The following is a 27,651-nucleotide window of genomic DNA, read 5'->3' on the forward strand; positions in this document are numbered from 1 at the left end:
ATGTTTAGTCTTAGCGGAAGTTAACCACCACCATCATCATCATCAATAAAACATCTACCAATTATTTAATTTAAAATAATTAAATTATTGTTTTACCTCCACTTAAACCCGTCAAAACCGTTTGAACAATAAATTTAAAAATCGAAGATTTAGACAAATAAATCAATTATATGCATGAAAGAGGTTGTTTCACATTTAATGGAGATGATATTTATTTTTGAAAGCTCTCTGACCCATGTAGATTTTCTGACATGAATCTCGAGCCTCTATTAACATTTCAAGCCAATAGATTAACCAGTGTGAACTACGATTCGGTATACAGCGCAACAAACCACGCGGACATTCGGCGACGAATCCACATGGACTGGATTTGGTATTAAAATTAAAGAACAAACGGTTCAACGTACAAGGAAAAGTCGCGGTGGCTTGCGTATATCTTCATTTTGCAGATATTTGCCAATGTATATATTGCTATGAATGCAGATATTTGCCAATGTATATAGCTATTCATAGTCTGATCGAATTGGAGAAGGAAGATAGACAGTGGCCCCCAAAAATTTCGCAATTCTATCCAACCGGTGTTAGAAGTATTTACAGACAAGTATGGAGCCTGGTCAGGATAGATGGAGAGAAGTAAATCTGCCGACCCACTTTAAGAAGCAGATGGAGCCAGAGCTAGAAAGGGAGACAGGAGAAAGAAGAAGAGGGCGTGATATTATGGTCAGCATAGATCACAGGCCCCAGAGCAAACATGCATTTGATTGGGCCATTGTACATCTCTGTCGCATGGCCGATACCCTCCACCTTGTTCATGTTGTTCCCAGTTGAGTGCAATTCTCCTGTTTTTAGCTATTTTGGCTTTAGTATTTGCAACATTTTTGTGATTGTGATTTTGAGTTGCCCAAAAATTGGGGTTCAAACAAAACTCTGTGCTTTCTAGACATTCGTGGTTTCACATTGGCTTGAAGCTGGGATTTATGGTCCATTATTTGGCTTCATTCATAATGGCACTGGTGAATTGCGGCGCTCTCCAAATCACCTATTCTCTCCCAATAGTTTGCCTTGGTTTGTGCATTTCTGTATTTTAGAGAGAACACAGATCTTGTCCATAAGGCTATTGGCTCGTCATTGCTTGAAGGTTAGGGGTGAACCGTAAAGGCCTATTAGTTTTTCTTGCCTCTGTGTGTGTGTCCCAGAGAGAAGGGAGGCTCTACCACGGGGTTGTTTTTCAGTGGGCGGTTCTTAGGGCTTATTCATAACTATATGCTTATTCTTTGATATTTAAAATGTTTCCCTCATACCCAGTGACAGCATCCAGTTCCACCACCTATCGAGAGGTGGGCACTGTTTACATTTACAACCACCAGACCAGACTTAACGGACAAGCGGTGCAATGGACCCCTTACAATAGCGCACTGGGTGCTTTTTTATTTGAGGAATAAAATCTTGGTGGGAGCTATAGCAATTCCCCGGTTTCATCTTGTCATGGCTAAATATGTGTATAAGTACCTGTTTACTAGGCATCTACTCATGAACATTAGCTTAAGAGGATGCTCACCATTTTTCTCTTTTTGTAACTACTAAATGAATTAATGCCCACTTCGACTAATTGGGCTATTGGAATGTAGGCCGAGTAGATTACATTGTATTTTAAAAGCTTTTCTATGTTTAGGAATATTTTTGGAAAGCTCCCCAGGAACCCATTGAGGCTAATGAGTTTTAGACTGTTTCCTGCATTTGATTTCTCTTGAATTGCAACACTTTTGTATCACCAGACGTCCTCAGGTAAGACCTTTCAGGACCTTACAGCCTTTCTAGCAGGACCCTTTGCAATTTTTTTTCATCCATTACCTCTTTTCACTCACCGAAGTGGCGTAGTTTGCCTTCTTATGGCGTTTTAAGAGTGATGCATTGCATGGTCTCATTTTTTCGCAGGGGTTTTGGTTGCATGTCAACAATATCCTGCTTCTCTTTCTAGTTGCAAAGGCTGAAAATATGGAATAGGGCTCAGTACTAAACTATTATGTATAAGAGATATCCTCCGGAATCGAACCTTGCTATCAGGTAAGATGGCAATATGAACCACAGTCTGATCTCCAATCCGTTCAATTAATGTTTGGCAGGTTGTCACGGTGATCGTTCTGATCATTCCCCACTTCTTGTGGTGAAAGAGTTGCCACAACGTTTGAAGATCTGCTCAAAGAAACGTTTATAGAAATTGATACGATATCATTTTTTGATTATATAGCTATATAGTATACAATAATCAGCTCGTTTGATTACATTAATAAAAGAATGTAAAAAAACTAGATGTAGGAGCTAGATCTCATGCACTTGCTCTTGCTCTACTTGCTTAATTAGGTAGGGGAAAGGCTATCTTGATACAATGCTGGGCTTGTATATCCCTTTTGGAATGATGATAATTGCATCCTTTCAGGAATATAAATGTCGGGATTTTCAAAAGAGCGAAAAAGAGAAAAGATCCTTATATGCTTTGGCGTTTAGTGCGCTTTGCATATATTTGCAGCATTTGGTTATTTGGTTTTAATTATGGCTCGACTTTCTCTTCTTGGGTTCTTGGATGTGTGTTCAGTGCAAGGAAAGTTTGACTCTGTTATCCATCCACATGCATAGGTAACCACTGGAGAATTTTTCTCCCATGATTTAGATTTCTAATGAGCAGCTACACATGTTCCTCACATTTCTTCATAGTGCACACTGTATGTGATGGATGGTGCCTCTGATGCCTCACTTAGCTCTTATTCAGGTCAGATATGATTATGGTGCCACATACTTATGAGATACATTATTTCCATTCTTCATAATGGGTGTTATTTTCATATATAGGGGCCATCCTAGTGATCATTGGGAGATTTGTTTAATGGATCAAGACACTCTTTATTTGTGCTTTTTGCTTTGTTTTAGTTTTCAGTTGGAGGTCATCACCCTCTTCCAGTATAGTGTAGTATTTCTTGGGGTTGGTTGTAATTACAGAGTAGTGCTTGAAAAGGGGTATTGCGTCCATATCCCCATTCCCTGCCACACATAAAATTTTCCATCTTTCCCTCATAATTCTGTTCATGGTTGATTTGTATACGTCCCGTCCATCAAAAGTCCACCTTTTAGTAGTCCCATAAGAAGGGGCTAGTAAGCTCAACGTTAATGCTACTGAAAAGAAAATTAGGAGCGATTATGAATGTCAAAATACAAAAGAATAATAAAAAGGATACATAATGCCATAAGATCCAAGAAAAATTGAACAATTTTTCCTCATGTGGGGCAATCACCCCTAGAACTATGCATTGAATGCATCTATTAAAAAAGGACTAGTGAAGTATTCTAATGTCCCATGCATTAAATTGCATATAATTGGTGGACTCGATAAATTGGATTGTAAATGTATATTTATATACAAGCATTATGAAATGAAAAGCAAGATGCCCCAATCAAATATTGAGGACTCACGAAGAAAGTTAAAAGGAAAAGTAAAAGAATAATAAAAAGGATACACAATGCCATAAGATCCAAAGGCAAATTGAACAATGTTCCCTCATGTGGGGTCATCACCCCTAGTCCTATGCATTGAATGCATCTATTAAAAAAGGACTAGTGAAGTATTCTAATGTCCCATGCAATAAATTGGATATAATCAATGGAATTGATAAATTGGACTATAAATGTATATTTATATACAAGCATTATGAAATGAAAAGCAAGATGCCCCAATCAAATATTGAGGAATCACGAAGAAAGTTAAAAGGAAAAGTAAAGGGGCAGAAAGATAATGTCAAGGAAAGGGCAACTCAAAGCATCAGGGAAATCCTCCACAAAGGTGCTCATGGGATGAATATTTATTGACCTTACTTGACTGGAAGACAACTAATGAACTCCTTCTATTTCCCCTTTACTATGCTCATCTTACATTTCACATATCCTTTGATGGGTTTTTTGGGACTTATTTCCTTGGGTTTTGTTGCATTTGATATGGATAGGTGGAGGTTGTACTGTATTTCGACTTGGTAAATTGTATTGAATATTAAGCTATTGTGAAGTTTGATGAGGATTCTGTGTGAGCTAACTTAATGAACTGTATATATGACATGACACACTTACTATGTTGTTTTGGAAGCATGTGCCCTGGATGTATGATGATATGAGCCCATGTAGATGATGACATTCTCATAATGTCATTGTACCTTCTTGATGGGTTTTGAGCCTTCTCTTATGATGATGATAACACACCCCTTTTGAGGGGTCATGGCACCTTCTCTGTTGATGATGTCATGCTCTAGGTTGAGGGCATTGCACTTATGATGGGACATTTCACTTGATGATGATGTATGACTACTTTTAGGGCTGACTTAGCATGATGACAAGACACTTGGCACCTTTTGATGATGAGATGTCACTTTTGGATGATGAGACATGACCTTTGATGAGATGTTACACCCTTTCATGGAGTGACATGACATTTGGAGCATCATACACCACTTTGGAGGATGATGTAATGCTTATTTGACTCACCTACTCACATGTGTGACTATTGGAGGGCAGTTATGATGGACATCTAGCATTTTTTTTTGCATCTTTTACTCATTGATGAGGCATCTTTTGGGGGTCAACCTTCACCTATCCACCTTGTATCATGGTTAATTACATTTTAGGGATTTTTCTTCATTTAGCTATTATACAGGGTAGTGCTTGGTTTCCTCTTATTGATGGAGGGGAGGGCATAGTTTTAAAAATCGGCCTAGCTACCCGGTTACTGGTCTAACCGGCCAGTTAGCAGGCCCACTGGTTGGAATCGAAGCAAAAACTCGGTTTAGGAGGTTGGATGGCGAGAAATGGGCCCTAACCGGTCCTCACTGGTTGGTTTGTGGTCAAACCGGTCGGTTCTGCCCTAAACTGGCTGGTTACCTGCGATGCTCACAGAGGACCCACACAATAGCTTATCCAAGGTGGTTTAGGGTTTTTGGAGGGAAAGTAAGGGTCCTTTCCCTCCAAAAACACCCTCTCCAAGCCTTTAAGAGGCCCTTCTCCTTCTCATTTGTGTCACACATCTCATTTGGAGTGTTTGTGAGTTTGCTTGGGAGCTTGGAGAGTGTTGAGTTTTTGTTGGTGTAGTGGAACAACAGAGTTTAAGCTAAGTAGTAGTCATCATGCCTCCAAAAGCCAGAGATATTGCATGGGCTCATTGTGATATGATTGATGGCAAAATGATCTGCAAATATTTCCAAAAATCCATTGAAGGAGGGGGTATTCACAGGTTCAAGCAACACTTGGCTGGGATAGGAGGCCATGTAAAGCCATGTTGAGCACCAAATGAAATAATAGGGCATATTAGGGCAGAATACCTTCAGAAGTTTGAGACTCAAGTCACTGAACCAATAGAGAAGTTTGTGACTGCAAAGTTTGGGAGTCGAGACTCAACCAATTGAGTTTGATCATGATGACTCATGAGAAGTTTCTAGTGATAATGTTGATCACTATTATCATATATGTAGACTTGAGTCTTGTAGTAGGCCACTGGCCCCATAGTTTGTAGGCTTTGTTTTTGCACTCTAGAGGCCATTTAGAGCCTCATGATTATGTATTTTGTCGATGATATGTATTGCGCTCGGTGCCATTTTGATATATTCACCTTTACATGGTATATAAATGAGCAATCTTTGCATATTTTGTATCTATTGGCTTGGAATCATGGTTTTAAATCTTAAAAATAGTTTTTTTCATTAAAAATTAATTATTTAATATATTTTTTCTAAAACCGGTTCATTTAGACCTAACCAGTCCCGGTTCGACTGGTTCCGGCCGGTAACCTGGTTCATTAGGTGGACTAGTCCGGTCACTGGTTTCGGTTTCTAAAACATTGGGGGAGGGTTAGCTCATTTGGATGATTGCAAATTGGGATACTTCTCTTACCTTCTATCTCTCTTGTCTTTTGCACTCTGGATGTCTAAGTAGAGCAACCTCTTAAGGAGGACTTGTCAATGTGGGTGATTATCTTTTCTTGGATGATTATTGTTGAACTTCGATGGATGCATGTTAAATTGAGTAAGTTATTCTTTTTCATCTTTTTTATGTTGATGGATAATGATTATTAAGTATTTTGTGTGGGGTTTAGTCCCCGCTAGGTCATAGGTTCAAACCTCATGGGGAGGAGTTGAGGATGGAAGCCACTTTGGGGAATTATACTTACCAAGGGGCGTCTAGGCTCAACCAGGCCTCTCACAATCTTGGTGATAAGTATCCCATTGTGGGTAGATCGGTCTTCTTCCATCCAATAAAAGGGCTAGCCTCGGCCTAGGCTCAACCTAGTCACAAAAAAAATGATTATTAAGTATTCAATTTCACCAAAATAATTGCTAGTATCCCTATCTCATTATCTTCCTTGAACAAGATTTTCATCAAGTTTTTTGAGGTGACCTATGTGAATGCTCCTTCCCTTATTTATCCTTGAAAATTGTAAGACACCTAGGTCAAACCTCTAAGGGATGCATGTAATGTCTCCCTTAGTCTTTGAACCTACATCCATTCCATTTCCTTTTCAGGGGTGTTGATCCTTGACTCCATATGCTCTAGGTAGAGAAAGACATTAGTATTCTCCCTTGTGACAATCATTATTTCATTAAAATTCATTCTCTTTTATTGTTTTAGGGTATCTTAGGGTTAAATTACAGCAAAATCATTCATTTTCAGCATTAAATGGCTTGGACATCTTAGTCCTAGGGTTAGAAAGTATCTTTGAGTATAGTGTAAAATAGGGAGTGCCAATTTTAATGCATTTTCAGCAATTTTCTCTAGGGGTTATAGTGCTGGTATATGCTCTTTTTCTGCAGAGATTTGTTGTAATTCAATCACTATTTTATCATGATATAGCCCTTCATTTTTCACTTATTTGTCATAGGTCTTGGCCCTTGGGCCTATTTATTACTGCTGTTTTAAACTGGTATATTGCTGCAATTTTTTACTTTACAAGCTAGTTTCCTTTCAGCATTGTGTGATGTCTTGATTGCATGTGTGTTTTGGGACCTTCCTTGAGCTCAATATTGTTTGATCTATAAGCGATTAGAACAACCATAGGACCCTTTAAACTCAAATATAGAAATTGCCTTCAAATCCACTATAAACCCTAATTGTTTGATCCTCTTGATTGGTGGTGGTAGAAGTAGAAGCCTTAGTGGGCTCTTAAATTGGTTTCAATAGGGCATTAAATCTCTAAGATCTATTATGGAAGCCTCCCTTGTGTTGGATTATATGCATCACCAAAACGAGGGGAGTAATTGCTAAGATGATAGTGGTGACAATCCGATGTTACGCATTGTCTTAGTCATCTATTGAGGCTTTGCATTAAGGTGCAAGATTTTGCTGTAACAGAACCTACAAATCTTCGCAGCTGTATGGTAGTTACATGCACCATGTTAGTGGTTTATTAGACTTCTTCCTCTCTGTTTTTAAATCTGAAGTTCTTTTGCCTTATTTCCATTAGATGCACTATTCTTCTTCCCTCCATCACCATCTTCGCACTACACAACTAGAGTTTTGGAATTCTTCATCCCTGTAATTGGGCATGCAGTCACCTATGCGTTGCTCATCTCCAATCATCTAGCATGGTTTGCTCTTTTATATTCAACATGGACTTTTAAGGTTAAAGTTTATAAAATCTAGAAAATCCAGTGTAATAATGCACTATAGTTACATGGTGTGAATGAGTCAGATATGCCAAAAAGACTAGGGACTTGTGCTTCCCCTCGTTCTTGCATATGTCATTCGGTTCTACTTGTGCTTCACCTTGATCTTGGACACAAGATTATGCTACCTTATACAAATGAGTAGTCTAAGATCTAGCTGCCTTCATTGAGGATGTTCCATGAGGTAGCAGTTAAGAATTGATTCCTCCCTCGAATTGTTCCAATTTTTGGCTCTACGTATCTAAAAGTATTCTCAAAGTTTTCATAACATTTGATTGTGATTGATAATAACAAGTTTATTGGTTTTATGTTCAATGTATTCACTTGCAATATGTCTGTCTTATTTGAGGAAGGCAACATATTTGTGACTTAACTTCAGAGTAGTTTGGTATACCCAAGTTATGATGTTGTCTAGTTCTACAGAGAGAAGGATGCACAAATTTTAGACCAAGCATTTGGTCTATATGCCTTTATGATATTGTTTTTATAGTTTAGCACCCTTCGTTCTCTTCTTTTTGGGCCAAGTTTTAACTTCTTCTTGAGTTCCGAAATTTGTTTTCATAACACCCTGGTCTTTCCTTTTTGGATAAACTGTAAGTTTATCATTCAAAATATCAGATTAATCTAAATCTTAATAGAATTTAGCGATATGTTCTAAGTAGCTTTTGCTGATCAATTTCTGTGTTGGATGATCATGTTCAATATCGCATTTTAAATCATTACAAGAGCTTTCCCGGAGTTGGTTAAATATAGTTGGACTTCTATATAAACTTAGTTTCTTCTGTACCATAGATGAACTCAGACTGATGAGAGTTCTATTTTGATGTGATACTTCAAAGTGCAGATTCAGATGACGAGGTGCTGTTAGGAGCCGTACAAGCTCTAATGGAAAGGCTTGCATTTGAAGCATATGAAGTTGCCATGGTAATTCTAATAAGAAGCCTTGTAAATCTAGTTCTTAGAGACTATAGCTCCATTGTTCTAATTTCCATGTTGTTGATTTTGGCACTGAAAAGGTGAAAACAGTAGGTAGGATTATGGAGGGTGACATAGGTAAGGCAATTTGCCGTGAAGCTGGAAGAATCAAGCCTGCTGCACTTGTAATGGGAACAAGAGGCCGGGGTATAATCAAGAGGTAAGACCCTTATGATTTGAATATGCTGCATCTCCTTGTAAGCTTAAAGTTGTTTTTAAAGGCTAGGGGATATCTGAAATGCGAGTGTGCTAGTTTTTCTTCAGATACTTCATTGTTTCTGATATCTTCTATGGTTTTAAGTGTATTGCAAGGGAGTGTGAGTCAGTACTGCTTCAATCATTGTAGCTGCCCTGTAGTGATTGTTCCTCCCAAAGGTAAAGTTCATTTACATTCCTTTTTTTTGCTCTTATCAAATTGAAAATAACTGTTATGTATATTGGTCTGGAGTCTGGACCTGGATAAACTTTGTGTTTTCAGAGAGAAGCTTGTATCCAAAACGTGTTGTTGTGTTCCAAAATGACTCAACCTGCAAAACAGTAACAATATACCTTCCCACCCAAATGTGTATGACACAAAGTCTACTAATAGAATAACCATGATTATGACAAACAAAATAACAGTAATGAAATAATGAAAACAATAGAAATGTACACATCACGACACACTTTAATTTAAATGGAAACCTGAGTACCGGGAAGAAAACGCACTGTTGAAATGCCAGAGCTTGGTTATATTCGTGAGAACAAGAATAGAATAGCACAGCCAATAGCATAAGTTTGCAATAGAGACAATTGTCAACCTATCAGACTCGGGTTTAGGTCTCTACATATTCCAGGGTCAGGTGACAAGATGATGATCAATCTTGATCAACCCTATATAGTGGCTTGTTTGATTCTGGCAATCTTGATCATGCATTTTATTTATTACATAGCTTGGCTTGATACCTTATGGGATTTAATTACAAAAATTGGCGTGTGTTCACTTCTAACACATGCCTATTTTATATTCATCATTATATTTATCTGTATATATAGATTTCAAAGTACTCTACTAACTCTTATGTATTTCATACTATTTTGACAGAGGCTGGGGACCGATCAGTAATATAGAAATCTTGAGAAAACTCCATTTCACATGGACATACGGAAGCTCATTTGCATTTGGTATATTTTAGCGCCATTTTAAGGTGATGGTGGATCATTTTATTAGCAGAAATTTTTTGTGTGTATGTTTTGAGAACTAGTGATTCTAAACGAGAACCAAGCTGGATTGGTCTAATCACTGTATTTGGGTTGTTCATATGTTGTATATTTGCCTTCTGAACTGTTTGAGATGAAGTCTGTTGTCCTGGCCATCTTATGGATTTTGCGTTTTGCTAACTCAATATGATAATACCATGTTTGCTTTAGATGAAGCTTGAGCTGTTACAGAAATATTGAAATTGTTTAAAGGTTCAGAACAAATGCCTGTCTAATTGAATCCTATGGTAGTTTAAGTATTTTTGGAAGACAATTTTTAAGCATTTTGTCATGTTGTCTGAATAATGGAAGAATTCTAAATTTCACAAATTTTATGATGTAATTGCTCTAAAGATTAATTTCAGCCAAATCAGAGTTGCCATTATTGATATCTTAGAAGCTACTTAATATATCTACCAGTTTTTAACATTCTCTGTTCAAATGTTATTTATATGTATCTCTTGAAAGTGTTAGTTTTCTTGAACCCAGGCCGGATTTAATATTTAATAAAATTATACCAGAATAGAAATAAAATTAATTTCTTCAGAGCTAAATTTTATGATAAGAAATATGCTGGGTTCCTAGCTCAGTATGCACAGCAGAAATAATTAAACAACAAACCAAACACATGAAACAAAATTTCCTGACACAGTTTTAACTTGGGAACCCCAATGTGGGTAAAACCAGCAAACTTAGGCCTTTATTCAACTTCAGAAAATCTTGATTATTGCTAGAGTATTCACTCAGAAAATTACAGCAGCAATTTCTCAGTGTTTATGCTGTTACAGTCTGGCCTATGCGACTTAGAAAATTCGGCTTGTATGCCCGGGCAAACATGTGTTGTATGGCCCAACATATTTCAGCCTATATGGCCTTTACGGCTTGGTCTTCACGCCCTGCCTGCTGCCTTGAATTCAACCTGTTGCTGCCCTGTTCGCTAATCCTCTTTCCTGATCTTCAGCTGAATGCCCTGTCTCTAGTGCCAGTCGAACTGCCTCTCCAACAACCTATTTCCCCTTTATAATGTTTTGACCTAATCTCCAAAGTGATGGAGCTCAGAGATTGCATCTCCACAGTGGAGATCTATGGTTAGGATAGAATGTCAAGTTGACCATTTTAACTTCACAGAAATTGGCCAATAAAGTTAAAAATTAAATTAATGACTTTATGCCGAAGGTTAAATAATTGTTGTGAGAATATCTGGTGATTTTCTGCATGTCATGATACTTGACCAAATGCAAAATCACCTTTCAAGCTACATTTTCAACACTCCCTTTTAGCAAGGAAGGTGGTCTACATCACCCCCAACTTGTCTCTGAAGAATACAAATGTTCCCTTTATCAAAGCCTTGGTTAGGATGTTTGCTACCTATTCATCTGTTGGTACATATTGTAGCTTTACTGTCCCCTTCTACACACAATCTCAAATGAAGTGGTACTTGATCTAAATGTGTTTTGACTTGTCATGAAACACCAGATTCTCTGAGAGCTTGATGCAACTCTGATTGTCACAGTGAATCATAGTTGGCTCCATTTCCTAATCAAATAGCCTCACAAGAAGCTTTCGAAGCTAGATTGCCTCAGAAGTTGCCAAGCTGATAGCCATGTACCACGAAGCAGACCTCAAAGAAATTGAGGTCTGCTTCTTGTTGAACCACGAAATTGCTCGTGATCCCAAGCTGAAACAACACCCAAAAGTGCTTTTCCTGTTAGTTGTATTTCCTTATCAATCAACATCGGTGTACCCATCTAACTTCACTCCGTCCATCTGAGTATATCTTAGCCTATACTCAACTATGCCTTGAAGGTATCTCAACACATGTTTGCCTATACTCAACTATGCCTTGAAGGTATCTCAACACATGTTTGCAGCCACCTAGTGAACTTGCTTTGGCTCTGCCATGAACTGACATAGTGTATTAACTACAAAATAGATGTTTGGTCTGATATTGACCAAGTACATGAGACAAACAATCAACTGTCTATATAATTTAGGGTCCATTGTCTTTGATCTAGAAGCATCAATCTTCTTCTAGTTGGTTATTAGTGGTGTAGACATGAGTCTACAATCCAGCATTCTAAATCGCTTCAGAAAATAGTGCATCAACCTGAAGCGAACAAAGTTCCTTCTACATATTAATTACTTCAGAAGACTTGGAATATAAGATATCCATGAGCATACAAATATTATATATTAAATGTGTGAAAAAGACTCTACAAATGAGAGTGAGAGACTTGTTTATATACCAAGTAGGTGTCTCTTCCTGGAGAGTTGTGTCTCATTTATACATGACTCTTCAACCTAATTACTAGTTAACTAATCATTATTTATGATTATTATCATTTACATTATTTTCTATATATTTATTCATAATGTTGCTTTCCTCTTCACAAAGCTTTGTCCTCAAAGTTTATCGATGAAAAAGGTTTGATCTCTTTTTCAGGCTCGAATGTCTCCTCGTCTTGGAACAGTCATTTTCGTCGATACAAGTTGATATGATCTTCTGAGTGACAAACAAAATTGTCGCTTTGAGAAGGGACCAAGCCATCCTAGATTAATCTTCTGTAGAATATTCTGATCATTGGAATTTCATAATGAATTGTCATCAAAGGATTGGATTGAGGTTACATCAATATTCTTTGGAATATCAGTTTGTTGTTTTTGTTCTGAATGGTCCCGATACGTAGCTTGGTTAGAGTTGTCTACTCTCATGATTCAGATGTCGATGGGGAACCTTTTTGGTTTGACTTTCCCTTATTAGGTGTGTGGAAATTTTTTGATTTCCTTTTGGTACTATGATTTTTGAGTTAGGTACATATCTTCATTTGGAATTTTCATCATCTGGATTGTAACATGTGATTGTGTTTTTCTTCCACTGATTGATCCTCTTCTTGAGTTGTGCTATTGACTGGTTCAGTATTAATTCATCTTTCTTCCACTTGGATTAAAGATTTCAACACTTCTTCCATGATAAGTTCTTGTAATTTGTTTTTCAAGATTTCTTACCATTCTTAAGTTTCTTAATTTGAGTGAGTAGACTTTGATTATGGTTTTTGAGACGAAAAAGTTCCTTATTTTCTGAGTCAATTTTATTTTGGTATTCAAGCTTCTCATCTTTTAAATAGTTGATTTGTTCTAATAACCTTTGGTTAAAGTTCTTTAAGCATAAACTTTCCCCTTTTCTTGATAAACTTTCGTTGAATTTCTTTTCAGAAATTTTCTTTTCTTGTTTTAACTGGTTTTCCTAGCTTTACATTTTCTTACTTGTGTAAGTAACTTTTGATTGTGCTCATTCAAACATAAATTTTCCTTATTTTTGTTGGATATGACTTCTTCAAGCTCTTTCTGCTTCTTTGCTATTGTTTCTGGATTCTCTTGAAACATTAGTTTCGAAATATACTTAAGATCCTTTGGTGAAGGCATTATTAGTTTTGATTTTGTTGTCATGTCCTGGAATGTGACCATCTTCTTCTTGTAAGGGAACATCAAGAATTTGTTTTCTATGTTTAGAATGAATATACCTAATTCCTTGAACCAAGGTTGACCGAAAATTATGTCAACCTCTTTGTCAAGCATAGTTATGACACAAAATTGAGATAGGTACTCATAATGATCAATCATCACTTGTAAATCATTAATTTTGTATTCTTTCCCGCCAAGAAGACCTTCTTGTTCGCCTATATTTGGTTCTAGAATTAATAGTTGATTTGCCAAATTAATATTAATGTAATTATCTTCAATGTTTGGATTAATGACGATGTTAATCTCTTTCCTTTGGATACACCCTTTTAATGTAAATAATTTAAAATTTACAATTGGAATACCTTTATAGGAGAACCTTCCTTCTTTTATTTTTGAATTAGGGTCCATTTTGTGCTTTTCCTAGATGACTTGGGGTTTATTTTTTATTTTTAAAGTAACCCCTTTATAACTTTAATAATGATACTTTTAGGGTTTATTTTTTATTTTTAAAGTAACCCCTTTATAACTTTACTAATGATACTTTTATAAATTAATTCACTTTTGTTTGTATTTTTTTTAAATTAATTTTTTATTTTTAAATAATATAACTCTTTATATATATATATATTTTAATTTAACAAAATTATATAGTTAATATAACTATATAAATTAAAAGTTATAATTTAATTATATTATTTTTTATAATTATATTGTTAATAATTATAAAATTCTATAATTATAATTACTAATGTATAATTGTTTTGTTTAGCAATGAGCCCAAGTCGAATACGTGCAACGTTTTGGAGGTTGACGATAAAGTTGGACGGACAACGAACCAAGCGATTGGATGATAGTTTGACACTATCAATGGTTGATTATCAAATGCTATCAGACAGGAAACCGAACACGAGAGCAGTCGACAGAGGAAAGAGAACGTGGTCGGCACGGTGGGGTAATGTCGGGATGAAGAAAAGCAGAGCATGGAACAACGACGCGAAACAGGGGTACGTAGCGGACACGGTCAGTGGAGTCGGGCAGAACGTTCGAGCGTGGACAAGTCGGCTAGGATGTGGTCGAACCAGTGACAGAGAAATGGACGCGGACGGGAGTAATAGGTGGTCAGACTGGTTAGAAGTTGTAGGTAGAACTAGCGGACAGGGAACGACAGATGGTGTTGGAATTCTTGACGATGGAAGTGAGTTGCAGTGTTGGGACCGAAGGAGCGGTCGATTGCTGGAGTAGAGGCGGATGGTGGCTGCTTCCAGGTGACTGTTGGTTGACAAGGCGAGGTCTTTGCAGCGTATGGCGGAAGATGCGGTGCTTAGCGACCAACAACAAGGGCGTGGCTAGAATGATGCAAAGGGTGATGGTACTGTGCGTCTCAGTTAAATGGCGATGGCAGTGTAGTGGTTGTGACGACTTGCTGAGTCAAGTGGCAAGGGAATGGATCACAGAGTTAGCAACTGTGCGACGAGGACGACATCACTGCAAATGACGGTCAACCTGTCAAGTAAAGTCGTATTTTTTATATTTTATTTTTATTTTTTGTTGACTATATATATATATATATATATATATAACTTTAATTTTTTTTTCAATTTCCCCTTTTTATTTTATAGTTTTTTTTTGAACTTTTTTATTTATATATTTTTCTTTTTTCTTATAACACTTTTATTTATTTAAATTTCTTTTCAATTGCCAAGGGCCTTTGACGAACTCAGTGGCGGAGAAACTCTAGAAGTGTAGCAAAATGCTTCAATTTTGACGGCAACAATGTTGACGAGAAGTTGATGGCCAAGACCTGGATCGACAAGTGTGGCTCTGTGCAGCTGCCTAGCGGCCATAGGATCGAATTGATTTGATACCAAATGAAGCGAACAAAGTTCCTTCTACAGATTAATTACTCCAGAAGACTTGGAATATAAAGATATCCATGAGGATATAAATAGTATATATTAAATGTGTGAATAAGATGCTACAAATGAGAGTGAGAGGCTTGCTTATATACCAAGCAGGGGTCTTTTCATGGAGAGTCATGTCTCATTTAGACATGACTCTTCAACCTAATTACTAATTAACTAATTATTATTTATGATTATTATCATTTACATTATTTCCTATATATTTATTCATAACACAACCCTATATCCTTCATGTCGAACTATGCTGCTAGGTCCCTCTTGCATTATGCTATGAGCTTCTCGCAACTTGTGAGATTTAAGTCATCCACATAAAACACCAAAATGAGAGGCTTACCCTTGACCTGAATCTAATATAGGTTTGGGTTAGCCTCATTCTTGGTGAAGCCCATGCCCTGCAAGTAGTTGTCAATCCTTGCGTACCACACCTTGGGAGCTTGCTTGAGTCCATACAACGCTCTCTTCAATTTGCATACATGGTATTCACATCCATTTGGTGAATCCCTCCAACCCATCTGTGTTGCAATAGAAATCACTGCCCTGATGGATGAGTATTTGGCTATTGGGGCGACGATGTCATTGTAGTCGATCCCTTCTTTTAGTGAAAACCCCTTAGCTACGAATCGAGACTTGAACTTTTCCACACTACCATCTGCAGCGTGCTTAATCTTGTAGACCTATCTAGAGCAAACCCAAATTTTCCCTTTGACCATGACACAAGCTCCTAAACATTGTTCTTCATGATGGAAGAGCACTCTTCCACCATAGCATCCATCCACACTTGATGCTTGGATGCTTCTTCAAAGCTAGAAGGCTAGACCTCAATCTACTCACTCATCAATGCCATATAGCTTCACTATTGTTGTGGTGCCCTGTTCTATCTGATTGAATATCTAGGAGTACCCATCTTCTCCCGAGCATCACTCAGTGTTTGCTCTGCCCACTTGGCCTTCTTCCTCGTGCTAGAAGCCTGAGCCTGAGAGAGAGGAACCCTCTGCTCCTCATCCTGATCCTCTTGCTTGGCTTGCTCATTCTACTCATGGTTATGAGTCATAATATCATGAGATGTTTGTGTTGTTTTCGTCTTTAGTGGCTCTTGCTCTTGAACCTCCACTGTATAAGAATTTGTGCTACAAGACCTCCTGAGAGTCATCACACCCATTTGGTGAATCCTCCAACCCATCTATGTTGCCTTGATAGATGAGCATTTGGCTACTTGGGTGAAGGTGTCATCTTAGTCAATCCCTTATTTTTGTGAAAACCAATGTTCCACCAAGGTTCTGGGACGAGGGGGCGAGGGAGCGAGGGGGCGCGAGAGCGGCCTATGCAAAAGCTCCCTACCATTTTTTAGGAAACGTGGGGGAGTGTCAGGGTCTTAAAAATTTATAAATATAAAATATAATTTATTAATTGAGTCCTCTATGACAATTTGGTTTGAATTGAAAAGCTGCAAAGCATGATCATTGATATGAATTCCTGGAGCAAGAAAGCAATGAATTTGAAAATTTACACAATCCTTCTTAGAAGAAAACTTAAACAAAGAGAGAACTGTCCTTCTTAGAAGAAAACTTAAACATAGAGAGAACTCAGAACTATAGTGGATTATGTATAATGATTTTGAGAAACTGGACTTCTAAGTTCTTGACATATTAGTTAGGCAGGCCGTAGATTTTCAACTGATGATATTAATATATGAATAGCCTATTTGGCAATGCTTCCATAGGACTAGCCCATAGGTTTGATATATCTTCACAATTCTGTTTTAGATACTGCTAACCTAGAGAAAAAGTCTAAAATAAATCATTTTTGGAACTTGGACTAAACAGAACCTGGATGCTTTTTCCACAGGTAAAGACCATAGACCTAATATAGTAATAGGCTGACTGTCTATTGTTTATTCAGTTCCCATGTAACCATTGCGACAACCATAACCTTGTGCCATAGATTTTTCCATCGGCAATCTCATGCAAAAAATGATAGACACATAAGTGGAAGTTACTTTCTTCTTTTCATGTTGTTAGACTGCTTAGTTAGTTTCCATTTTACAGATCCTGCTGGTTTCTTTCTTTGAGCGAATGTATATTTTGAACCCTTTAAGTTCTCATGGGATCAAAATTAGATGTCAGGGCAGAATTTTGAGAAATCATATAGGAAAGTAGTTGGGTGGCTAGTGGAATATTAACATTCTGTATTTTAATAAGGTCTTATTATATCAACAATATTATATTTCAGTCAGGTATCATCAACACAACGCATGGTAGTCAAGGAGGCAGTCTTTTAAGTTTTTACAAGTTGGATTTTTCACCCATACTTGTGGTTAATTGGTTCCTGGAAACAAAATAGTCAGATCCACTTTCCAGAACATGTGACAGTAGGCTCTTTTCCTAAACCTACTATCACCATGAACGGGGAGAGCTCATATTGAACCGATTCAAGGTCTTGGTTTTCCTAGCTTGCACTTTCAACAAATTGTATTAATTCACTGACTTTTTTTAGGTAATTTACCTTTTGTATACAATTCCTAATACAATCAATAATGATACAGGCACTGTTTATTAAAATCTGAACAGTGAAATCCAGCGCTGTGAGTGGAGTGCTCAACGAACTTGCAAAGGCTGTGAGTGTGTTGTTCATGGTTCAGGGTGCTATTTTTATAACATGAAACAACGATTTTCTAAAACCCTAAACGTTAATTAACTCTTAATTAAAGATTAAGTTCAACATTTAGTTAATTAAAATGGTTTTTAATGCATTAAAGGTGTGCCACGTCCCCTCTCGCCCCTCCTCGTCCCCCCACGCCCCCCACGTCCCCCCATGTCCCCCTTTTTGGAAACGCCCCCTCAGGGAAGGGAAACGTTTCCCTGGCACGTCCCCCTGAGTTTTCTCCATTTGGGAGCGTGGGGAAACGTCCCCTACTCGTCCCCAAGTCCCCGGAGCGCGGGGGAGCGAGGAAACTAGACCCCTAGGGGGGGGGATGAGTCCCCGTGGAACCCCTTAGCCACAAATCTGGCCTTGAACTTTTCCACACTACCATCTGCAACGTGCTTAATCTTGTAGACCCTTCTAGAGCCAACCACATATTTTCCCTCTAGCTTGCACAACCTCCCAGATATTATTTTTCATGATGGAAGAGTACTCTTCCACCATAACATCCATCCACACTTGATGCTTGGATGCTTCCTGGAAGCTGGAAGGCTCGGCTTCAATCAACTCACTCATCAATGCCATATAGCGTGACTATGATTATGGTGTCCTACTTTATCTAATTGAATATCTAGGAGTACCCATGTACTCTTGAGCATTTCTCATTGTTTGCTTTGCCCACTTGGCCTTGTTCCTCCCTGTGTTGGAATTCTAAGTCTGAGAGAGGAACTCTTAGCTCCTTTTCTTGCTCATTCTTCTCACAGTTAAGTGTCATATTTTTTTTTAAGGGTGGTTCAGGGACACTGGGTGGTCGCTACATTCACGGGAAAATCCATGAAAATCAACCCGAAGGTATCTACCCATCGGCCAAACAAGCAGGGCCTAACCCCAAGGGCGTCGAGGAGATTTGACCCCGTGACCTCCCAACTGATGAGGTACTTAGCAACGGGAACTTGACCAACTGAGCTGACCCTTGGGGCTTGTTATGTGTCAATTACCCTGAGGTGCCTGTACTATTTCCATCTTCAACGTCTTCTGCTCTTAAACCACCATTGTAGAGGAATCTGTGTTGCAAGACCTCCTGAGAGCCCTTTGCTCCTCAAACTTCACATCTCTGTGTAGCATTGTTTTCCTAAGTGCTGGGATGGCTTTTAATGTCTCACTGCACCCCACAAAAATTCCCTTCGCAGCAGTAGGTTCTAAGATGGTCCTCTTTTTTGAAGTAACATGGATGTATAGTGTATACTAAATAGATGAGGATGTGTTAAAAATTTGGTTTCTTTCCTATGAAAGCCTCCTCAGGTGTCAACCTACCCAACACTTTATGTGGACTCTGGTTTTGCAGATAAACATCAATGTTTCAAGCCTCTTCCCATAAAAACATAGGTAACTTCTAGTCATGTAGCATAGCCTTGGCTGCTCCAATAATATACCTATTCTTTTTCTCCACAACCTCATTTTGTTGAGGGTTGTATGGACTTGTCAGTTCTTTTCTGGTATCCTCATGTGAAAAGAAGTCATTGAAGGTGTTTGAGGTGTAAGCCGACATTGTCGGACTTGAATGTCTTGATATTTTTTCCGGTTTGGTTTTCTACAAGGGTTTTAAACTCTTTAAACCTACAAAAAACCTCATTCTTCTTCTTCATGAAGTATATGCAGGTATTCTTGGAGAAGTCATGTATGAAAGTCACATAATAATGGTATCCACTAAAAGACATTGTTGACATGGGCCCACACACATCTGAATGAATGAGGTTCAAAATGCCCTTAGCCCTAGTATTGTTGTTTGGAAAGGTGGTCTTGGCTGGTGAAGTGTCCTAGCTGATGAAAAGAAAAGAACTTGATCTTACTAGGGTCCTGACTCCTTCTTTTCTCCTATAGAAGTTGACCCATTATCTGGCCCCTTCTTTGCCCTCATTTTACCCTTACTAGCTAGGGAAAGATTTTCATCCTCAGATTTCTTCTTCTGGTCACTACGCTGAGCCCCTTCTTTCATCCCTTATTGAATGAAATCGTCTCACATCCTTTCCGAAGTGGGAAGGTGCTCTCAACCCACGATGCATTTGACGAACACATTCCACTGTTTGAAAGCCATTCAAGGCTATACACACTATTTCTGGTTCAAGTATTGTTTCTCCTACAACTACCATCACATCCCATTGCTGAGTGATCTTGGTCAAATAGGAGGCTACGCCCTTACCCTTGGACATTCTAATTTTATGTAGCTGGTTCCTTAGTACCATCTTTCAACTCTGATAGTCACTTTGGTACAACTTGGTGAGCGCATCCCACATTTCTTTCGTTGCCTTCTTCTCGGACATATGTGGATAAGATGGTCTTTGACTCCATCAAGAATTATCCTCTGCACCCTTTCTTCTTTCACCTCATGCAGGTCTAGCGCTGTAGGATCTGAGACTGGTGGAATAACAGTGGTGTTTATGATGCTCTACAATTTATTTTCCTCGAGGACGGTTGTGATTCAAACTCTCCATTGAATATAATTTGAGGACCCTTCTAGTCTGTCTTCATATTGAACGCTAGTAGCCATGGTGGACTAAACCATTGAACACTTGTTTGTTGAAGGCTTGCAATTTCGTGAACTGGTCCCTATGTCAAACGCCCTTGGTTTTCGTACTCAAAGGCTCTGATACCATGTTAGTTTTCTTGAACCCAAGTCAGATTTAATGTCCAATAAATATATATCTAGAACATAAATAAAATTAATTTCTTTAGTTTGAATTTTATGACAAGAAATAAATTGAGTCCCTAACTTAGTATGCATAGCGGAAATAATTAAACAGCAAACCAAACACATAAAAAAAATAAAAATTCTTGACACAAATTTACCTTGGAAACCCCAATGTGAGGAAAACCATCAAACTTGGGCTTTTATTCAGCTTCAACAAATCTCGATTGCAGCTAGAGTACTCACTCAGAAAATTACAACAACAAATTCTTAGTCTTTATGCTATTAACAGTTTGGCTTATGTGGCCTGTACGACCAAGCACAATTGGTGTGTATTCCCTGGTAAACACGGCCTGTACGACCCAGCAGATTTCGGCCTGTACAACCCAACGAACTATGGCCTATACAGCCTGGTCTTCATGCCCTGCCTGCTACCTTGAAATCGACTTGTTGCTGCCCTGTTCACTGATACTTTCATTTCTTCCTCCTGATCTTCAGTTGAATGCCCAATCTCTAGTGCCAGTCGAACTACCTCTCCAACAATGTATTTCCCTTTCATCATTTTCTGACCTGATCTCCAAAGTGATTGGAGGGCTGAGATCGTATCTACACAGTTGAGATCTGTGGTTAGGATATAATCTCAAGTTGACCTTTTAACTTTATAAGATTGGCCAATAAAGTAAAAAATTAAATTAATGACTTTATTTCTAAGGTTCAAACTTAGGAAATACTTAAATAATTGTTGTCAGAGAATTTTTGGTGATTTTTTGCATGTCACAGTACTTGACCAATGCAGAATCATCTTCCAAGCTACATTTTCAACAAAAAACTATCTGACTACCCATTGAATTTGAAACATTGAACTTAACACAAAGTGACTGCTTGTATGAATCCTTCTCTACTTGTATGCTGTTGAAGCTGAGCATATTTTCAGACAGTAAATTAAGGACATAGAAGACATTAACTCATTCTATTATTCATCTCGCTTTTGTTTATTACTTATGTGATTCTTCAACATTTTTTGGGAACATGACCAATTGAGCAATCGTAAACTTGAGATTTGGAGGAATCTCCTCTTCTGCCAAAATGATGGATTTTGTTTATATCCCTGTTTATTTCTTCCATAAAATCTTGGATTATTTTTAAGACCATCGAAATTTGATTGTCATATTGTAACATCACAGGATCAGTTGATTCTTTGCCAAAATAAGTGTGTAGCATGTTGAACCACAGTAGTTCCTTTGTTGCTTGTGCAGCTAAAACATTGTTTAAGTGCCCGATACAGGTATAATAATAGAAAAATTAATTTTTGTGACGTTGTAATACTGCTCCAATACCAAACCTAAAGCAATAACTTGTGTGAAGGACTTGCTATTGTCAACGTTAGCTGTCCAGACTCCAAACAGTATGATAGAATCGAGAAAGCTATTGAAGTTACTGCACTACAAGTTCTGCCACTGAAGCTAATAACAAATTCATTTGTTCCTTACAAATACCTCAAAATCTCTTTCACTACTTGACAATGCAACATGAATCTGCCATATATTCATTGACTGAAGTCAATACAAATGCAATATCTACCCATGAATCTGCCATATATTCACTGACTGAAGTCAGTGCGAATGCAATATCTACCTTGGTGCAACTGCGGACCATTGCACAAGTGAGATTCCTTATGTCATTGTAAGAGCTTGATCCAGCTTCATGTTTTCCATATATTCAGTATTCTGAAGGCACACCTCTTTTGAGAGTTTAAGGCTTGCCTCCATGGGAGTCCTTATTCGCTTATACCTTTCCGTTCCAAATTTCCCGAGAATATTTTCCGGATATTCCATCCCATTCAAGTAAATCACTCTTTTGCCCGGCCCTATAAGTTTATATGCCAAGCCAATAATGGATTTCCACAAAATCCATCCTGTCCCTGAACACTTTTATGCGAATAAGATAATGGATTTCCTCACGATCTACCAATTCATATTCAGTCGATAGTGTCTCTTCAGATTTATCTCCTCTGTATTCCACCTCGTCCCTGAACACTTTTATGCCAAGACAACAATGGATTTCATTACAATTTGACAATTTCATATTCAGTTTATACAAAGATTTCACTTGCTATAGTATCTGTCTTCAAATTTAACTACAACATATATCCATCTTCACTCCATTTCGATTATGTTGAATGAATATGAAAATAATGAAGAAAAGAAACTAAACTCATTTAGCTATACATTGACCAAGAAAACACCATAGCTAACTGGAAACCAAACACACAAATAGACACACAGGATTTACGTGGTAAAACCTCGACAGTGTGTCAAGGAAACATCCACGGGGCAAGGGATTGGAATTTATTAATTCAACAATGATTCTCCTCACTTACATTTCATGGGCATTCACTAGTTTTATATCATCGACCTCCATTACATAACTGACAATTCGGTATAAAACCGACTAATTACATTTTACCCAAAATTACTAATTCGTTGTCAAACTAACAAACTCCACCTTGACAACAATTTTCCTAATCCCTTGCCCATGCCCATTCATCATCTTTTCTGCAAGCCAAGAGAAGCTAAACACCACCGCAGCTTCTCTACTGTAACTGGCTTTGTGAACATGTCTGCACAATTATCTCGTGTATGGACCTTTTGAAGAGCTACTTTTCCGCCATCGATCACATGTCTCAGAAAATGATACCTCACATCAATGTGCTTGGTTCTGCTGTGATAGGCAGGGTTTGTAGCCAAGTGAATAGCACTTTACCTATCACATAGTACATTCACTTTGTTGGGTCCCTATAATACTAGTGATTACCCCATTACTATTGTAGTTATACCCCTTATTAATATTGTTGTGCCCCTATTGCCCCCATATTGTTATTACTGTGCTCCATAGAATCCCTCTATTGTTATTTTTGTGGCTTTATATTATTATTGGTAGGTTGGCTGGGTTATATTGTGACTCCTTAGACTCCTATATATAGAAAGGAGGTTTTGTCATTTGAATCATCCAAGAATTGTTCATTTATGTAATGTAAAGGAGGTTTCCCCCTCGAAGAGGCTGAATTCTAAGACGTTGATCTATCTTTTCTATCTTTTCTTGTGCTGGTTTCATAACATTTGGTATCAGAGCTTTGGATTCTAGGGTTTCGCTGCTCCAAACAGGTCATCGTGGCATTTTCGCTATAACATTTTTTCTGCGACGTTTCAGAAGTTGCAAAAAAAACCCATTTAGAAGAAATCGCGCTGAACCTCGGGTCTGAATTTCAGAGCTTTTCGCACTATATTTGCGGAGATATGATATGAGGAAGTTGGTCTTTTTGAAGACTCCTAAATTACATTTCAAACAAGTGACCTGGGGAAAATCATCATAACTTTTTCTCTGGGGATCAGATTGAAATTTCGTAAGAAGGTATAGAAAGAGGACAGACTGTAGTTTCTTGTATGCATTTTTCAAATCCAAAGGTCAAAACAGTGACTCGTGGCACGTTGTACAAGTTCGCTCTACTGAACTAGTTTATAATCAAGTCACTGTGGGAGATTTCACATAACTCTTCCTTGGAGAATTCAATTTGGGTCAGACTTGTGGCATTGGAAAGAGGACACATAGGGCTAATGCAAGTCACAAATTCAGAACTAGATGATTGGAAAATATAGAGATACATCAGAGGCAATATCGAGCTCCTACAAAGTGAAAAAAGATGTGTAGATTTTCTTAAATTTTTGCTTAAGCTTGGTTTGAACATTTATTTTGAAGGAATTCAAAGGGCATAGTAGAACATTATTATCGGTAACTGATGCCCCGAGGAAAGAAAATGCAAACACCTAGTAAGGAACCTGAAAGCTCTAGCATGACTCATGAAGAAGAGGAAGAAATGCTACATGATATATCAAAATTACAAGAACAAGTGTCACTTGGACAAAAAGCAACAGAATCTAAGATGGATGGTTTAAGGAAAGATGTAGAAGCTAAGATGGATGGTCTAAAGAAAGGTGTAGAAGCTAAGATGGATTGTTTAAAGAAAGGCGTAGAAGCTAAGATGGATGGCATCGAAGCTAAGGTGAATGGCATGGATGCTAAAATTGATGGCATAGATGATAAGATGGAAGAATTGAAGATAAATATGAATAAGTTGCTACAAGAAATGGTCACTAATGGTGAAAGGGTACTAAAGGAAACTCATGATGAGAACAAAAGAAATGTTAATCATGATTCCATAGATTCTAATGTTGGATCAAAGACTCACCATATTTCAAAAATCGATATGAGGAAGTTTGATGGCAAGGATCCCGCCACATGGATATTACAGATGGAACAATTCTTCGATCTCAATAATGTGCAAAACACACAAAAGGTACGTATGACAACTTTATATTTGGAACCAAATCAGTTTGTATGGTATCGATGGCTTTGCTCTCTTAAACAATTTATAACTTGGGCAATTTTTACGGAAGAATTGATAGCACATTATGAGGATACAAAAACAACACTTTTTTTAGCCAATTGATAAGTCTCAAACAAAAGGGTTCAATAATGGGGCACATTGAGGAGTTCCAAAAATTGAACATAAGGGTAAAAGATATTCCAGAGGAGCATAGGATTGATGTGTTCATAGGGTCTTTAAAGGATAATATCCAACATGATGTTCACCTTTGGGAACCTGATTCATTAGAGAAGGCATTCAGGTTAGCAAGAAAAATGGAAAGCAAAATTATGGCAACCAGGAAGCATACCACTCACAACTATAAAGACGGAAGTGTTGTTGCTCCTAGTCTTCCACAACCTATAAGGTTGACACCACAACAATTGGAAGAAAAAAGAGCAAAAGGGCTTTGTTACAGTTGTGATAGCAAATACACTAAAGGTCATAAGTGTGCTGAGAAGAAATTATTCTACATAGATTGTGAAGAGGAAGAAGGAAAGGAGCAAGAAAGGTCAAAAGAAGAGTATATACTCCAGGAACAAAGCCTAGATGAAGAACAAATAAATCCGACCATATCTTGTAATGCATTGGCGGGAATTACCACTCCTCAAACCATCAAGATAGAAGGACAAATCAAGAAGAAAAAGGTAATAGTGTTGATTGATTCAGGAAGCACCCACAATTTTATTCATTGTAAGGTAGCAAAAGAAATGAATTGCTTCTTATATCCAGCACCAGAGTGTCAAGTGATGATTGCAAATGGAGGAACAATAAATTGCTCTGGAAAGTGCCATAATATCAAGCTATCCATGGGAGAATATGTATTGACTAGCCCAATGCTTTCCATTCCAATGGGAGGTGCTGATGTTGTACTAGGAGTCCAATGGCTACAATCCTTGGGTACAATAGCTTTTAATTTTCAAGAACTTTTCATCAAATTTTCTATGGAAGGAAAAGAAGTTGAATTAAGGGGTATTGCAGGGAAACCAAGAAAGATAATCAGCTCTAATGGTATGACAAAGCTTCTAAAAAAGGAACAAAGAGGTGTAATTGCACAATTATGTTCGCTAGATGTTTCCACATCGGAATCATCTATTTCTCCAGATCTCCAAAAAGTGCTAGACAATCATTCCAAGGTATTTGAGACTCCCAAAGGTCTCCCACCTAGGCGTGATCATGATCATGCTATTCATCTGATTCCAGGAAGTGTTCCTCCAAACATCAGGCCGTACAGATATCCCTATGTCCAAAAGAGTGAAATTGAACGTATGGTTGCAGAAATGCTAGAGGCTGGTATAATTCAACCGAGTCAAAGTTCTCTCTGCTCCAGTAGTATTGGTGCACAAGAAGGATGGATCATGGCGCATGTGTCCGGATTATAGGGAGCTCAACAAGCTCACTATTAAAGATAAGTTCCCCATTCCTGTCATTGATGAATTACTGGATGAATTGCATGGATCAATTTACTTCACCAAGTTGGATCTTCGTTCAGGATATCATCAAATCAGAATGAAGACTGAAGACATTCCGAAAACAACATTTAGAACTCATGAGGGTCATTATGAATTTTTGGTCATGCCTTTTGGCCTTACCAATGCACCTTCAACATTTCAAGGTTTGATGAATTCAATTTTCAAACCATTCCTTAGAAAATTTGTGTTAGTATTTTTTGATGATATACTAATCTACAGCAAGTCTTGGAAGGATCATGTTGAACATGTTGACAGGGTGCTACAACTATTGGAGGAGAAACAATTATATGCAAAAAGATCCAAATGTTTCTTTGGAGTCCAGGAGGTGGAATATCTGGGTCATATTGTATCTCATGAAGGAGTTAAGGTAGACCCTAGCAAAATTAAAGCCATTAAGGAATGGAAAATCCCCACATCCATAAAGCATCTGCGAGGATTTCTCGGGTTGACAGGGTATTATCGCAAGTTTGTTAAGAATTATGGGAGAATAGCAGCACCTCTAACAACATTATTGAAGAAAGATGCATTTTCATGGACTCCGGAAGCAACAAAGGCCTTTGAACATCTTAAAGAGGCAATGTGCCAAGCATCGGTCTTAGCTACACCGGACTTCACAAAAACCTTTATTGTGGAATGTGATGCTTCAGGAAATGGAATTGGTGCTGTTCTAATGCAAGATGAAAGACCCATTGCTTTTGAAAGTCGTCCAATCAAGGGAAAGTTTTTAAGCAAAGCTATTTATGAGAAGGAAATGTTGGCAATACTCCATGCACTTAAGAAATGGCGACCCTACCTAATGGAAAGACACTTCAAGGTAAAAACGGATCATGATAGCCTTAAATACTTTTTAGAACAAAGATTATCCTCTGAAGAGCAACAAAAGTGGGTCACAAAGATGTTGGGTTATGACTTTGAAATCATCTACAAAAAAGGGAAGCAAAATGTGGTGGCAGATGCACTCTCAAGAAAAGGATGACGACATTGTTGTGCGCCATTTCTATTATCCAACCAGATTGGATAAACAAAGCAAGGGAAGAATGGAAGAATGACGAAGAAGTGTGGGCACTTTTTTGAAAGTTACAACAAGATTCCAGTACATCTGATACATTTAGCTGGAAAAATGATTCGTTATGGTACAAAG

The 27,651-nt window shown here is 37.8% G+C and overlaps 1 protein-coding gene across 1 annotated transcript; it reads left to right on the forward strand.

The window, feature by feature from the left end:
- Positions 1–320: 320 nt before the first annotated feature.
- Positions 321–10,081, forward strand: LOC149246376 (universal stress protein PHOS32-like). The gene is made up of 5 exons (XM_089457895.1): positions 321–823; positions 8,536–8,615; positions 8,708–8,826; positions 8,968–9,041; positions 9,751–10,081. The coding sequence occupies exons 1-5, from the start codon at positions 604–606 to the stop codon at positions 9,774–9,776; spliced, it is 519 nt and encodes a 172-aa protein (XP_089314021.1). The 5' UTR covers positions 321–603; the 3' UTR covers positions 9,777–10,081.
- The last annotated feature ends 17,570 nt before the right edge of the window (positions 10,082–27,651 follow it).

The sequence above is a fragment of the Pinus tabuliformis genome, chromosome 7, assembly GCF_031772625.1.
Source record: "Pinus tabuliformis cultivar Carrire ecotype Pingquan chromosome 7, CPIR1, whole genome shotgun sequence".
Lineage (NCBI taxonomy): Eukaryota > Viridiplantae > Streptophyta > Pinopsida > Pinales > Pinaceae > Pinus > Pinus tabuliformis.

Coding starts and splice junctions, on each gene's coding strand:
- LOC149246376 (XM_089457895.1), top strand. CDS start 604: ATGGAGCCTGGTCAGGATAGATGGAGAGAAGTAAATCTGCCGACCCAC. Junction 824..8,535: donor CCTTGTTCATGTTGTTCCCA/GTTGAGTGCAAT, acceptor TTCAAAGTGCAG/ATTCAGATGACGAGGTGCTG. Junction 8,827..8,967: donor GGCCGGGGTATAATCAAGAG/GTAAGACCCTTA, acceptor TATGGTTTTAAG/TGTATTGCAAGGGAGTGTGA.